This window comes from Manis pentadactyla, chromosome 11, assembly GCF_030020395.1.
Source record: "Manis pentadactyla isolate mManPen7 chromosome 11, mManPen7.hap1, whole genome shotgun sequence".
Taxonomy (NCBI): Eukaryota; Metazoa; Chordata; class Mammalia; order Pholidota; family Manidae; genus Manis; species Manis pentadactyla.
Genome location: NC_080029.1, coordinates 67,460,413 through 67,475,537, shown reverse-complemented (window position 1 = coordinate 67,475,537; position 15,125 = coordinate 67,460,413). Strand labels below are relative to the sequence as shown.

Here is a 15,125-nt window from a genome sequence, read left to right as displayed (position 1 = left end):
AGATGATTGTAGTTACTCAGAAAGAGACTTACCTTATGGCTGCAAAGTAAATTAAAAGAATGACTGGAGTAGGAAGTGTGCCTTTGTTTATCTATACTGGTACAAAGCTAAGTAATCAATATCTCATAGTTGGAGCCAAGAGTGGCATTTTTGCTAGTATGGTCAGACATTCCTTAAAAAAAGAAAAACTCCATATCTCTCCCATATCTTTGAAAAATACTTACACGTCTCCAAAGAAAAGTCCACAATTTCTTTCCCAACCCCAACAGTTTATAACAGCATGAACTAATGGTTCTCAGATACTGTTATTCAGGGTGTGGTGCATTCTCTACATACATTCTTTTCACTCAGAAAAAAAGCTGATGTAATAGGTCAAATTTTATTAAGCTTAAGAAAAAAATGCTGGCTCAGTACAAAGAATACGGAAAAGACCAGTAAAAAGAAGTAACGTTATATTTATCATGAAGTTAGTTATTTGTGATGCATCACCCAGAACTGCTTTATTTTGTAATTAAATAAGCTTAATAAAGCTTGTTGCATCAAAATTCGTATTTATAAATAAAATAAAGGTATCTTAATTTGGTTCACAAAAAGTTTGTTTTATGAAGGATTCAAATATGGTTTCCTTAAATGAAATAGGTTTTCTCTTCTGCATTTTAAGAATGGCTTGCTTTTTATGTGCTTTTAGGTAAGTTATTACATAAATACAGTTGTACTATATTAGAAAGATACTATAGAGTGAAACTTAATAAAATGTAAAGTGACCACTTTGATAAAATAGAATAGTAAAATAGAAACAGCAACGCCCACATGTGTTCAATCTCAAAAATCCATTATGGTTTGTCTCTAACTTTTCTGATGTTACCTACTGTATTAAAAACAAAGGGTAGCCATGTTAAACTTGCTTTGTTCACAGTCCAATCTCTTTTTTTTAAAACATTGATTGTATTTTTTTAATTTAAAAAGTTTTGGTAAAGTATGCATAACATAAAATTTACCACTTAAATTACTGTAAAATTAGTCCAATGGCATTAAATACATTCACATCATTGTGCAACCATCACCATCATCTATCTTCACAACTTTTTGATCTGCCCGACTGAAACTCAACACTTGTTAAACAATAACTCCTTATTAGCTCTTGGTAACCACCAAGCCTTTATAATTCTCAGCAAGTTACTGTGAGACTTGACTCTGGTCACTGGATATAATCTGCCAGAATATGGAGATTTTTTTTTTCTTGAAAGATGTGAATTTGGTTTTGGCATGCTGACTTTTGAGGTGATATATTCAATGCAATCTCTATTTCTTAATGGCAAAGAAATCTGTATTTGAAATACTGATATAAATGAACCCAGAGGAAGAGTATTCTGGTCACTGACATATCTCTGTATTAATTGTGATATTTACTGAGATATTTACATAGATATTTACTGATATTTATTGAGCATGGACAACTGTGCTATGGAAGTACTGTGGGAGATAAAAACAAATTTTACTATGTATGCTTACTTTTCTGCCCAATAGTATTTATACTCTTGCAGTTAAGACATATAAACATAAAAGAATTAAAGCCAAAGTACTCCACCTCATAAGACACATCACAAGTGTCAAGACACATCATAGACAACCACAATGTTGAAGAAGGTAGAGGCAAGAGAAATTATTGTGGGGTCAGAAGAGATTGACTTAAGCTAGACATTGAATGATGATGGATTTAGAGGAGAGCAGAGGGCAACTTAGGTATAGGTGTGATGTAAGAAAAATATAAACAAGAGTTATACTGAAGAATTTCTATAGGGGAGAAGTGGAAGGTTTTAGAAAGTTGAGCTGGAATCAGATTATAAAACCATGATACCAGCATTAGAAATCTGGGCTTCATTCTGAGTAACTGCTTCTGGGATTCCAGTGTACACAATCACATGGGGAGACTGGGGACTAGACAGATATTAACTCCTGAGATTCTGATTCAGTAAGTTTGGGATGGTTATAGAAAACTGAATTTTGTTAAAATCGTTAGGTTCCCCACGTGATTCCTGTACAGGTGGTCTACTGGAACACTTTGAGAACTCTGCCCTAGAACAAAAGATTCAGAATCTTTTTCTACTTCTATTTTTTTTTCCCATGGGAGAGTATTTTTAAAAATTTTTTAATAAGGTGTTATTAATATACACTCTTATGTTTCGCATGAGAAAACAATGTGGTTACTACATTTACCCATATTATCAAGTCCCCACCCATATCCCAATGCAAGTCACTGTCCAGCAGTGTATTAAGATGCCACAGATTCACGATTTGCCCTCTCTGTGGATACACTGTCTTCCCTGTGACCCCTCCCACACCATGTGTACTAAACATTGTACTTCTATTAACTTGGAAATTTTACCCCAATTTTCCATAAGCTCAAAACACCTAACTGCAAGTTCCAGAGGTCTCTCCTCAGTCTCCGTTACCATTTTTCAGTTTCTTCACATAGGACATCAACTTTGCCAATGTTTGTATCTTGAAACCTACCTTCTGTTAACAATGCATTTTTCCAGTACTTTCTGTCTCCCTGATCTCTACAGTGTCCTCTGGCCTCATGTTACCCTTTATGTTTTCTTCAGATTCTGTCCTTGGTCTGTTACAGTTCTCCCTGCATGATTTCATTCAATCCTACAGTGTGGAGAACTTTCATGCTAGCCTCAAAAGCTTAGACTTTGTTCTGTAGATAAAAGAGTTGTTTTTGAATGGTGAAATATCATGGAGAAAAGAATGTTCTAGGAAAATTACCTTGGAGACAGTCTGTAAAAAAAGAATAATAATTAGGAGACTATCAAAATAAACAGACATTTAAAATCATTACAAAGGAGTAGCTTCAGAATGAAAGTAGTACTTTAGTAGTTCTTCCCTTTCCAAAAGTAGTCTTATTCCAATAAATTAATAGATATGGCACTTATATTAGTTTATCATGTGGTTTAAAATATAAATTTATTAACAAGCCAGGTCCCCTTTAATGTTAATCATACATAGTAATAATTTGACGTCGTCATTGAATTCTTATTCTCCAATAAAAAGTGCCATCTGATTCTACAGTATTTGATCCTTATATTTGATGTTTATTCTTTCACTATGTAGTGAAATAATATCAATAGATATTATTCATAAATGGTAAACCTTTTGACTTGAACTAATAAAGGAATGGTACAAGTGTTTGATTTTACTTCATGTAAGTATTTCAAGATACTAAAACTATACTCATTGATTATACACAGTATTTTCTATAATTGAATTCATGAAGTTTCTAAATGGATAAATTGTATTTAGAAGTGATATTTTAATTGAAACATTCTAGGATCTTAGGAAAAAGAGGCAGAAGTCACCTAAATGAAGTGCAACCCTACAACCACCTTATTTAGTAAATTTATTGGCTGTTCTTTCTCAACTGATCCACACTGAGAGATGCTAACTCTTTACCAAGATCAATTTCAACAACTGTCACAAGAAAAATCAAGAGGCTGGAAATTATCCCAGAAATTTGGTACTGTGTGATCTTGGGAAAATTATTTAAGCCTTATCTTACTTTCCACAGCACTATTCTCATTATATGTGAACATAAAATGAGGTATCTAGTGAAGGTTCTTTGAGCACCTTGCATCAGAAGAAAGCCAAGGTGTACGTACGTTCATGTTTACCATTTTTCTTGCCTTGTCTTTCTTGTTCTAGCCTTCTTGGAATTGAAATAAAATTGGCTCTCACCTTCTAGAAATTGAAACTGCTGTTCGCCATAAGTACCTCAAGCAAATATTTTAAAAGGAGAATTGCCTGAACTATAAAACAGCAATCTAAGGCTGTAAGCATTTTACCTACACAAAAAAATGATTTAAAATAGTAACACATAGTCTTCTTGAAAGACATATACACCTTCTTGAAGGAACCTTGGGAAAATTGGAGTTTGCAAGTTTATGAATAGTTTATTACATTTCGATAAGTGTATCATGAATCAATAAAGCAAAAGTTAAGGACAATGAGCTCATTACCAAGCCAGTTATTGATTCTCATGTTCCAAAATAGAATAGTACAGGAAGGATATAGAAAAAACAGGATTTTTTGTAAGAACAAAAATTTTAAGTATCTTAGGAAACAGACCTAAAGAAATTAAAAGACACAAAGGCATTTTCAACAGCTACTTAAAATGTTTATTCCAATTAATTTCTTCATCTTTTTGGTAATTTGAAGTATTTGGTTGTTTTTAGAGTATCTTTTAAAATCAAGTCAGAGAAGTTTGTAAGAACTCTTACCTTTCATTGATTCATTTATTCTCTCAATTTCTTATATACCTTCCTCTCGTCTCTGAAAAATCTACCTTATTGGCTGTCTACCTTACATCACTGTCAGTCTGGGCTGTAGCAATATACCATAGACTGGGTGGCTTAAACAACAAATTTATTTTCTTACAATTTTGGAGGCTAGCGGTTCAAGGTCAAGATGCCGCCATGGTTGGCTTCTCGTAAGGGTTCTCCTCCAGCTTGTAAAGGGCCACCTTCTCACGGAATCCTTACATGATGGAGGGAGCAAGCAAACTCTCTCTCTTCTTATGAAGACACTAATCCCATCACGAGGGCCCCCCTCTTAAGACCTCATAAATCCTGGTTACACCCCAAAGGGCCCATCTCCAAATATCATCACACTGGAGGACTTGAACATGAACTTTCAGGGTAGAGGGGGACAAAAACATTCACTAATAGAGAAAAATGGCCCTGGCTCCAAGTCATTATGTAGATAATCTGGAAATGAGCAAGTCAAGTTGTTTTCAAATAATACCAGTTGAAAGCTTCCCTTTTTCTTCCTTTTGTAGCAATCTAATTCAAGAAGAAAGGAACTTCCTAAATAATTTATGAACTAATTTCATGAACTTTTCATGAAAGTTAATTGCAGTAACTTTTCTAAACCAATGACAGAAAATGATACATACATTGTTTTGGTAAAACACTGAGAAACAGAAATATTAACCATTGGTATATTTAATAAAACAAATTTTAATCCATGTATCTTCTTTCTATATCAACTAAAGATTCTTAAAATGATTTAAAGCAACTGGGTGTCTTTGGAAACTAATATTATAATGCAGCTATATTTCTGTATCATAGGTATTAAAAGGAATAGTAAATTGCTTCTTTTTTTCATTCAAAATATGGAAAACTGAAATAGTAAGACAGAACTGACAAAATTATAATAGATTTGGATTTTCACTTAATTTTAAGGTGAAGCTATTTTTATTACATACTACATATATTTGAGGGTATAAGAATTATATTTTTCTTGATGGCACAAAATTCTTCATTGCAAAATACTTACATACACCTCTCTAAGAACATTTCCACAATAACCACAGAGTGAACAGAAAGCATTTTTCAAATTTTTAAGTGGAAGCGTAGGGAAAAGCTGATGAAAAGTGACTGAGATCTAAAGTGTAACTAAGTTGGCAAGATCATCCAATTAGTAAGTCACAGTTGTGGATAGGACCCAGGACTTTTTTTTTGTCTGAAAGTGCTGCAGATTAGTGTATTGGAGAAGAAAGGGAAGAAAATCTAATTATGGTCCAGATCACTTTGTATCAGAAAACAACTATAGAAACTAGCTTTTAATTTTTTAAAACTCAATGAGGTGTGTGTAGGGCCCATTGGTATGCAGCTGCAGCACCTGCCTGCTCCCGTAGGTGCCGTGCTCCACCACAACCCCAGCCTCGGCGCACTTGCTGTTAGCAGCTAGTTCTTCTTCGCACAGAGTCACAAACTGGGAGTAAAGTTCTAACCCTTCTTCTTTTCCGGAGTTAGAGTGATACTGCATGTTTCTTCCTTTCACTCTCCCCCCAAGGGTGGCTTGAGGGATGATAAGGATGTTTCCAGGAAGATCCAATATAGACACGTGCTTGCCATTTTCTGTTTCACTTAATTTCACATTTAACAGTGTATTAACTGGGTGGGGAAGAAAGGGAAAACATTTTGAAGTGAAAAACATGAAGGAAATCAACAATCTTCCAGTCAGCAACTCTCACTGTTTAAACTCCTGCTTGTCAGCTCATGCTTTTCCTCAGAAAGTCTCTATTTAAAGAACTGCTTCTCAAAGCTAAATGATCTAAGCATGAAAAACCAGGCAAACTTCTTACAGATAATGGTATGATGTTTTAAATCTGACTTGGAAGTTAAGGTCTCCTAAAATAAGCTCATCCAGAAGGGGCTAATGAATTAACTATATGCTGGAACCTTAAAGTATTATTGCCCCAGGGAGATAATGAGAAGATTTTGCCTTCTTGTTCCTTTTTATTTTTCATAAGCAAATTCCAATGGAAAAAGACCATGATAAATTACCCTCACACAAAATTGTTTTATAACAAAGAATATTAAATAAAAATATTAGTGCATTTATTATTTTAAATTTAGTTGCCTAGAGTTCTAGATTGAGATAAAGGTTCCAGGCTCAATCCTATTATAAACCAGCTGATTTTGCAGTTTCATAACCTAAAAGGTTCTATTAACATGGACTAATTATTTAACCAATATAACCCATGGAAGAAGGGTAGAGGTGAAAGCAGGCATCATAAAAAATTCATTGTTACAACTAAGAAAGTAAATCAAAAGGTGTAGAGTTACTGGCATTATCTTCATAGACATAAAAGAAAAGACTATTACTTTCATGGCATTTATGAAATTATACTCTTATAGCTAAGAAGTGTCAAAATCACCATAAATATCTATGTATACCCAAAAATCTAAACTTAGAAAACCTTTACATCTCAACATTAGCTTTTTTCAAAACAATAAAAAAGAAATGCCTAATATAAATAGCCTTAGGGTCTCCTACCTCCATAAAGGGTATAAATAACTTTTGCTCGTAAAGAATAGTCCTGAGAGGACAAATGGTAAAAGAGACTATATTAATCTCACACTCCTAATAATTAGGTTCGGAAAGGTAGGCTTTCTGGTGGGGTGGCCAAAGCTTTCAATTATTAGAGGGTCTGTAGTAAACATTACTGAGGATTTGGAATGGTTGCCCCACTCTACAAATCAGGGAATTAACCTGGTAAAAACCTGCCAAGGTGAACACCTAAGGATTCCTAAGCTGTGTATTAAGTGCTATCAAGTTTCACTGAATTAACATCTGTTTTAAAAGACCGCTAATTTTCTCTGTTACACAGAGGACTTTGCTATATAGCCAGCAGTCATTACTGATTGTTTCTAAGCAAAATGTAACATTCCAGAGCACTTCATACAATGGAAATCAGAAGCCAGCTCTCCAGGCCTCAGGCTAGTGATGGACTACAGGGTCAATTTTAGAACAACAGGCCAGAGGTAAGTACAATGTGTTATACTTCTACACACCTCCCTCTACTGGCTATAACTGAGAATTCAATTAATTCTGTTGGTGTACAAATACCAGTATGTAGAAGTATATGCAATACAAATACAAATGTCAGAAAGAAGAATTAAAATGAGACAATGAATTAATGGTATGTTGGAAATTCAAAGATCCTAAGACAGGTTACAAGCATCTCTAATGATGTATATGGGAAGGCAAGCTTTGACAGGTCCCTGGATCTCAGTCCAATCATACTGAAGATGAAATGAAGAAGATTCTGCATATCTCTGTGTTAGCCACGCTACTTCAGGTTTATGTTATGTATATGGCTGGTGGTTATATTCCCAAGGGTAACATGACTTGATTGGAAAGATCTGAATCACTGTAATAAGTATGAGATGGGGTTTTACTTTGTCTCCTGGAATAGACGGAAGAACAAGCTAATGTTATCAATAACAGATGGACTTCTTTTGCTTATAACTCATACCAGAAGAATGTGATTCTTAGTCACGGTCCTTTACTGAGAATCATGATATATAAAGCTTTGTGTTAGACTAGCCACTAAGACAGTTAATGTTGTCCTGCTCTGAGTTTTTAATTCACCACAACCTTATGCATGTATTCAAAGTGAACTCAGAAAGAAATATATGGAAGCACAGATTTAATTACTGTAAAACACAAGGCAGCTTGAATCTGGTTGGTTCACTTTATCTTCTTATGATTAAGATCGATTTAAAAATATATATGAAACAACTTTAGAGTATCAATCTTAAGTCACAATAACAAAAATTCTCTTCCTGTTTTTGAAGATTTTTACTATACTTTTTTATTGTCAATAAAGATTAATTCAAGACAAAATATTAACTCAGGAAAACGGATGGAATGTCCAGTACCCAATCATTAGGTCCTGGAAAATCAACCACTATAACAGAAGACCTCTCATTTCTTTTTTAAGCCCTTCAAAGTTCCTTTTTATCCTGCAGATACAAATTTCAAATGTTTACAGTTACTGGCTTTTCATCTGCACCTGCTGTAGTCCCTTCTTAAGTCTAGTTTTTATCCTCTAACAAAGCTGTCTAACTGTTTAATGTCTGAGTATAAAATTCCCTCTAGAAGCTTTAGCCTTTGTCCAAGTTGTTTCTGATGTTTACCCTCCAAGTTCCACTACCTGAAGCTCTTCTAGATTAAATTCTGCATGCTTCAACTACCCACTTATATTTTTATTGCTTATTAATCCAACCAATGGGTGCTGTCCTTTAGTAATGAAGAGACTATAACTTATCCCCAACCTTAGGGATAACTCCATTTTTCCAGAGTTGTCTAGACATAACTGAGACACAATATACTTGAGACAGCATATGATTTGATTTAGTATGTCTGAACCTATGGATTATCACAAGGAATGTGTAGTGCTATGGACTACCCAGGACACTGGAAAGCTGCACTCAGGTAAATTATTGTTCAGAAATGCCTGAACAAGGACTCTACATTCTCTGCCCCTGAAAGAGGTATGGCTGGGATGACACTGGGCCTGTACATATACTTCTACATACTGAATTAGGAGAACCTTATATTTATACACATTCCTACAAAGAAGTGCATGAATGGTTAGATACTTTCATGATAATAATGTAAAGCCTGGGCTGTCTTGATTTGATAGGACCCACATCTATCACATAGAGTGTTACCTACATGGCCCACTCAGGAACTCTGGGAGATAAGGAAACTATATTAAGAAATGCAGCATCAGGAGCCCAGTTTGAAAAAGACATATGCACCTCTATGTTTATCGCAGCACTATTTATAATATTCAAGAAAAGGAAGCAACCTAAGTGTCCATCAGTAGATGAATGGATAAAGACTATGTGGTACATATACACAATGGAATACTATTCAGCCATAAGAAGAAAACAAATCCTACCATTTGCAGCAACATGGATGGAGCTAGAGGGTATTATGCTCAGTGAAATAAGCCAGGCAGAGAAAGACAAGTATCAAATGATTTCACTCATCTGTGGAGTATAAGAACAAAGGAAAAACTTAAGGAACAAAATAGCAGCAGACTCACAGAACCCAAGAATGGACTAACAGTTACCAAAGGGAAAGGGACTAGGGAGGGTGGGTGGGAAGGGAGGGAAAAGGGGAAAAAAAGGGCATTACAATTAGCACACATAATGTGGGGGAGGGGCACAGAGAAGGCAGTATAGCACAGAGAAGACACGTAGTGATTCTATAGCATCTAACTACACTGATGGACAGTGACTGTAATGGGGTATGTAGGGGGACTTGATAATGGGGGAAATCTAGTATCTAGTAACAACAATGTTGTTCATGTAAGTATATATTAATGATAGTAAAAAAAAAAAAAAGAAATGCAGCATCTGTTTCTTCCTATGTGGCCGCCCTGCTTCCAGCAAGTTTCTGTATCCTTGGCTGCATCTCAGCACATTGTCTGTAAGTCTATGTGTGTACACTCTTCAAATCAATCTATAACCCAACTGAAATGCTGGTGTTTTAAAAGAATTCCACCATACTCATTTACTTTACATTTTGGAATAGGCAAATAGCTAAAGTCAACTGTACACAGAGTGAAGTCATTTATAACTTCCATACCAGAACAACTTAAGATGGTGCTTTCCTTCTGGTTCATCTATCGCTATTCATTCTCACTCTAAAAAAAAGAAACATCATCAGACACGTACCCATTTTGGGAAGAAGTTCTTTATCAGCTCCCTTGAAAAAGCACACATAGATCACTAATCCTCTCTGAACCTATGGGAAATCACCACAGAAAACTCAGATTAGAAAGAAACTTCTGCACAGATACAGAGGTAAATGAATAAAATTTCACAACTGTTATAGTGGATAAATGCCAAGGAAGTGTCTTAACAGCACATTTGTGTTTACAATAGATTTGATTTCTTAAATATGTGAGAAAACAATCTTTTTCAATATTCAATCACCTTACTTACCATTTCTTCCAAAAATTAAATTTATAATATAGTGAGAAGAGTGAAGACCACAAGTTATACCTTCAAACATTACTTCTAATCAAAATCAGTAGACGATGAACTAGCCTCCTCCCCGAGTAAGGCTGACAGATTTAGAAACATTTAGTTTGCAAGGGCCCCTTTATTCAATGCCAGAGGAATTCCCATTACATCAGATATGGCTGATGCATAAGCTACAGTGTGACCGGCAGGTCTTTTGACATCAGCACCCTTTCTTCCTCCTAATCCATTTACTTGCAGATAATGAAACTAAGGGTCTGATTCTATTTCAGTGAACTCCAACAAACTGTCTAATTTGTATTTTGTCATTGTTAATGCTTTAAATCAACATAATAGGGCCTTGGACAATGCAGTTATGATATTAAAGTCTACATCACAAGGTTGTCTGTTATCAGTGTTAAACAAAACTCAATGGAGTAAATTTGAAGATTTAATTGGTGTAAATGATTCATGAATAGGGCAGCATCCCATTTACCAAGTTGAGAGATGCTCCACTGAACTGCAGAAAAGGTTTTTAAAGGTAGAGAGTGAGTGGAAAAATGGAAATTATTAAACAAAGGATCCATTGTTTTAGGCAAGGTCACTCTCCTAAGGGGAACAGAAGGGGTTTTTCAGTAAATTTCCTAGTGCTGATTAGGAAATTCCATGTTGACAAATTAAAAGTTACATTCCTGAGAGAGCTGAGACTGGATCAGGTTAGGTATTAAAGTAAGACAGTGTGCCTAGTTTATAGTATGAGCTATTTGTTTATTAAATGAATATGTAAAAATAAACTTAAGGGCTTAAGCACAATTTATTTTACATTTTAACACCCAAAGCACTTTATACAGTTTTGTACATAATAGGGACTCAGTTTATCTGTTGATTGCATTTAAGTTCATCTGTATCTTACAGGCCCTGTGTACTATCTAAATAGTCTTCTATGTAAATATTAATGCAGCTCTGCACTTATCTGATTTACCTGGAAAATAAGTAATTTTAAAAATTGTGCTTCTGGAATAACCAAGGGCTGTCAATACACATCCATAATAAGGAGCTGGCACGTTGAATGATGGAGATACTTGTGCACTGTCACAGGCTTCTCTCCCCTGGGATTTTTAGCATGGGTCAAAAACCACTTGTAATGTCAGAATTAAGTGTCTAATTATTTGCAGAGATAGACATCTGTTCTTTCCACTCACCATTCTACTCCCTCATTAAGGTGTTGAGTTTATTCCAATAATTGATCTTAAGGAACCTACAAATTCCTCTCTTGAAGTGAAAATCACTTTCCTTGCAGCTTCCTTTGGTATAAAACATTTCAAATACATAGAAAAGCACAGATAATTCTCACTGTAGCTTTAAAAAGTTCATCTCCCAAGAAGAAAAACATTAGCCTGTGATGGGTGGCAAAGGTTAAAATGAATGAAAACAGAGAACGCGCAAAGTAACCTTCAAATCTTTTGGCAATTAAGACAATGTTTTTAAAAATTTAGAACTTTCAATAATAGAATAGGAAAGAGGTTGTTTGGGAAAAAAGTAAAGAATATTTTGTATCTAATGACTTGTCTTTATACTAATTTAGCCATGTGTGGGAGTGGAAGGAAAGCTTTAAAGTAGCTTTTAAAGTTTATAAACACAAACTGATAGTGTGGAAGGCTGCCATAAAGTATCTGTGATTTTGTGTAAGGGATGTGACTTGAATTATAAAATGAAAAGAAGACTCGAAGAAATCTAAATGATTAATAGTTTGGGATTTGCAGTCCCATTAGCAAACTACAAAAACAGGCAGTTCTTTGGATGGGATGACAAACACAGAATAAAATTTCACAATACGGATGAGAAACCAAGACCTCAAAAAGAGGCCAGAACAGAAATATTAAGAACTATGAATTGAGAAAGAAAAGGGGAGGGGAAAATGTAAGAATGTTTATGTTTATAAATATTTCTGAATTAGCAGAGGGTAGCAGATTCTGATTTAATAATAATTACATACATATCATAATTTATAGGCAGTATTTAAAATTGACTAGGGTTGTGTTAAGGAATGCTTGATCTGGGACCAAATTCAGTAAATGAGTCAATAACATGCTCCTAAAGTTTCTGATTACTTCCAAAGTCTTCATTATGAACTAGCATTTTTCTTCATTTCAGCTTACTCCAAAAGTTAAGTCAGGGGCCTTAAAGAGCATTTCATTTGTTTTTGCATAGAGTGGGCACAGGTTGTGTTATCACGGCAAATATGCAAGTAAGAAATTACAAAAAAGTAGTGATCTTTGTTTCTAGTTGGAAATAAAAAATTTTAAAGTTTCTTAAAGAGAATTGTTTCATGGGAAATCTCATTTCCCAGGCTAAAACCTGACTTCAGTCAACATAAAAGGGAATTCGATGGGATGTGGAGTATAAGTTAAAACAGATCTTTAATGCCTGCAGTAAATCTAACCTACAACCTCGAACCAGACAAGCAAACCAGACTAGCAGTCTGAAAAACGCGAAGGGCGTGGCAAGGCCTTTGCTATTTGTCTCAGAAGCAAGAGGTCTGAGACAATTAAGCCTGAAGTCCACCGACTCAGGTAGGCCCAGGGAGAGAAGTTCAAATTCCCGCGGTCCTGAGCAGGTGACACGCTTACTCTGGGGCAGTAAGTCCGAGGGGATAAGGCCCCGGCGCCCGCGGTGAAGGACTCAGTACACAGGTGAAGTTAGGCGGCCCACTGTGGGCATGGCGGGCAGATCAGCCGGAAGTCCCGCGCTGCCCATCGTACGTGCAGGGAGCCCAGCAAGGAGTGTGGGGGCGGCCAAGTCCTGGACTCAAGCCCGAAATAACAGCCCCGGCGCGCCGGAAGATAAAGGGAGCTGTGCGGCTGACGTTACCTCCACCCACTGCGGCGCAGCGTCCCCCTCCGCTGGGTGTACTTGCAGCCGGGCATGCAGGCATTGCTGCAGGAGCGCGCGAGCCTGAGATGCCCGGCCATACTCAGCCATGACTCCACCGAGCACGGCGACTCGACCGGCTCAGACCACACTCCACGCACGCTCCGCCCACAGCGCGCAGGGTGGACCCGGGGCAAGCGGCGCGGCGCGGCGCGGCGCGGCGGAGGGACGGCCTGATGGCCCTGGCCCCGCCCCAGAAGGGCGGGGCCTCTGCCGGGCTCTCGGGTGACCCGGATGTGCGGTCTTAAGGGACAAGTGTACCAACCTCTATGCAGAACCTACCCAGCTGTAGAGGGCGGTGAATGTGGTTTCCAACAGGGAAAAAGATTAAATCTCTTCCCTACGCGCTTTTTAAAGAAATATTTTTCAGTTCAGAAAGCTTGTTTCCAGACGTTGAAAAAATTTTAATCTGCTAAAGTCCATATTATGCCCATTGTGAAGACAGGTAAGTAGAATGAAAAAATTGAATCACAAAACAGGCGAAGATGGAACGAAAAGCTGTCTTAAAAATTTTTTCTTAACCCAGTCGATTAAGCAATGCTGCCTCCTCTATCAGGAATGCTATAAATCATTCTGGTCCCGCAGTAGCAGAAGGGTATTGATATGCTGTGTGAATACACATTTGGAGGTCAATCCTTTAAGAAATCATCTTTGCTAAAAATATTCTTATCCAAGAAAGTATGTGTTGTTATTTTTTTTTACCTGCTACTAATACAAAAAAAAAGTGATGTATTCTGATACACCTAATGATATTAAGTTCTGTGATGTGTTCCTTGTAAGTACATATTAGAATGTACATAAAATTGAACAAGGGCTTGATTTTCTTTCCCACATAATGTATTCATTGAACATTCATCAGATTAGCATTATTTTTCTGTGGACTTGGAGGGTTTAGATGAGGAATAATAGTGTCACCCTGATTGCATTGCCCAGGTCATTGATTTGGGCTCAGTTGGCACAATATGCCTATACATTTGGGTCTGTTATTTTAGAAGATGACATCACTTGAAGTGTTGCTATTCATACAAAGTAGTGTAACTGAAGAAAATAATCCATGCATAATCAATGGTCCTTTCTACACAAAATTGAAGCCGCCTGTTTGCTAGTTATATTGTGGACTGCATTACACTTTTTGTAAATGCAAAGCAAAATCTCACATTATCTCCAATTGCTGCATTGCAGAGGTTTCTACATTTGTTGAAATTTGTCTGCAAAGCACAGACAAGTTGCATTGTCTGTACCTTTGTGTCATAACAATTGAGTCACTTTTCTTTTTCACTTCCAGACTCAAGCTTTTACAAGGCTGGAAAGAACTTTGACACAGAGGTCCTTAGCCTTGACCCAGAATAAGAGAGGACTTTGATGTCCTTTTGTATTTGGGTACACAAGACAGGGAGCTCTTTTGAAAATAGGGTGCATTGTTCGTAAAGATCTTTTCACAGAGAAGAGACTTTAGCAAATTGGGAAATCTTTCTTGTGAATACATGGAGTCTGGTTGGTAATGGTTAGCATCTCAAAAATCACCAATTACTTTAAAGTTTCCTATTGGGTGAGGATCTCAGGACATTACTATTGGTAGTAATAGGTGGGGCACGCTTCTTATTTCCTTCTACCTGTAGAGGGCAGTAGAGAGTAGGCACCAAAAAACATTTTCTTTCTGTATTTTATTTATTTTCTGAACATTTACTCTCATTCCACAAAGAATTTAAGAAGGCAAGACATACACATTTTACAATAAAATATTAAGATATCAAAAAATAAAGCATTAAGAGTATATAAAATAGAATTATATCAGTAAGTCGCAATGGAGAAGTTGAAAACAAGATAGTGACTTTTGACTGGAGTGTTGAGATGATATAGTATGCA

The 15,125-nt window shown here is 36.3% G+C and overlaps 1 protein-coding gene across 1 annotated transcript; it reads right to left on the bottom strand.

Annotated features, from left to right (window-relative positions):
- Positions 1 to 4,155: 4,155 nt before the first annotated feature.
- DTD2 (D-aminoacyl-tRNA deacylase 2) lies at positions 4,156 to 13,383 on the bottom strand. Its single transcript, XM_036881346.2, has 3 exons — positions 13,200 to 13,383; positions 10,041 to 10,110; positions 4,156 to 5,957 (listed from the first exon to the last, which is right to left on the bottom strand). The coding sequence occupies exons 1-3, from the start codon at positions 13,308 to 13,310 to the stop codon at positions 5,632 to 5,634; spliced, it is 507 nt and encodes a 168-aa protein (XP_036737241.2). The 5' UTR covers positions 13,311 to 13,383; the 3' UTR covers positions 4,156 to 5,631.
- Positions 13,384 to 15,125: the final 1,742 nt, after the last annotated feature.

Excerpts from the sequence above, each read along its gene's own strand:
- DTD2 (XM_036881346.2), bottom strand. The coding sequence starts at position 13,310 with ATGGCTGAGTATGGCCGGGCATCTCAGGCTCGCGCGCTCCTGCAGCAA. Across the intron at positions 10,111-13,199 it reads CTGCGCCGCAGTGGGTGGAG|GTTCAGAGAGGATTAGTGAT; the intron begins GTAACGTCAGCC and ends GATTTCCCATAG. Across the intron at positions 5,958-10,040 it reads AGAACTTCTTCCCAAAATGG|TTAATACACTGTTAAATGTG; the intron begins GTACGTGTCTGA and ends TTCCCCACCCAG.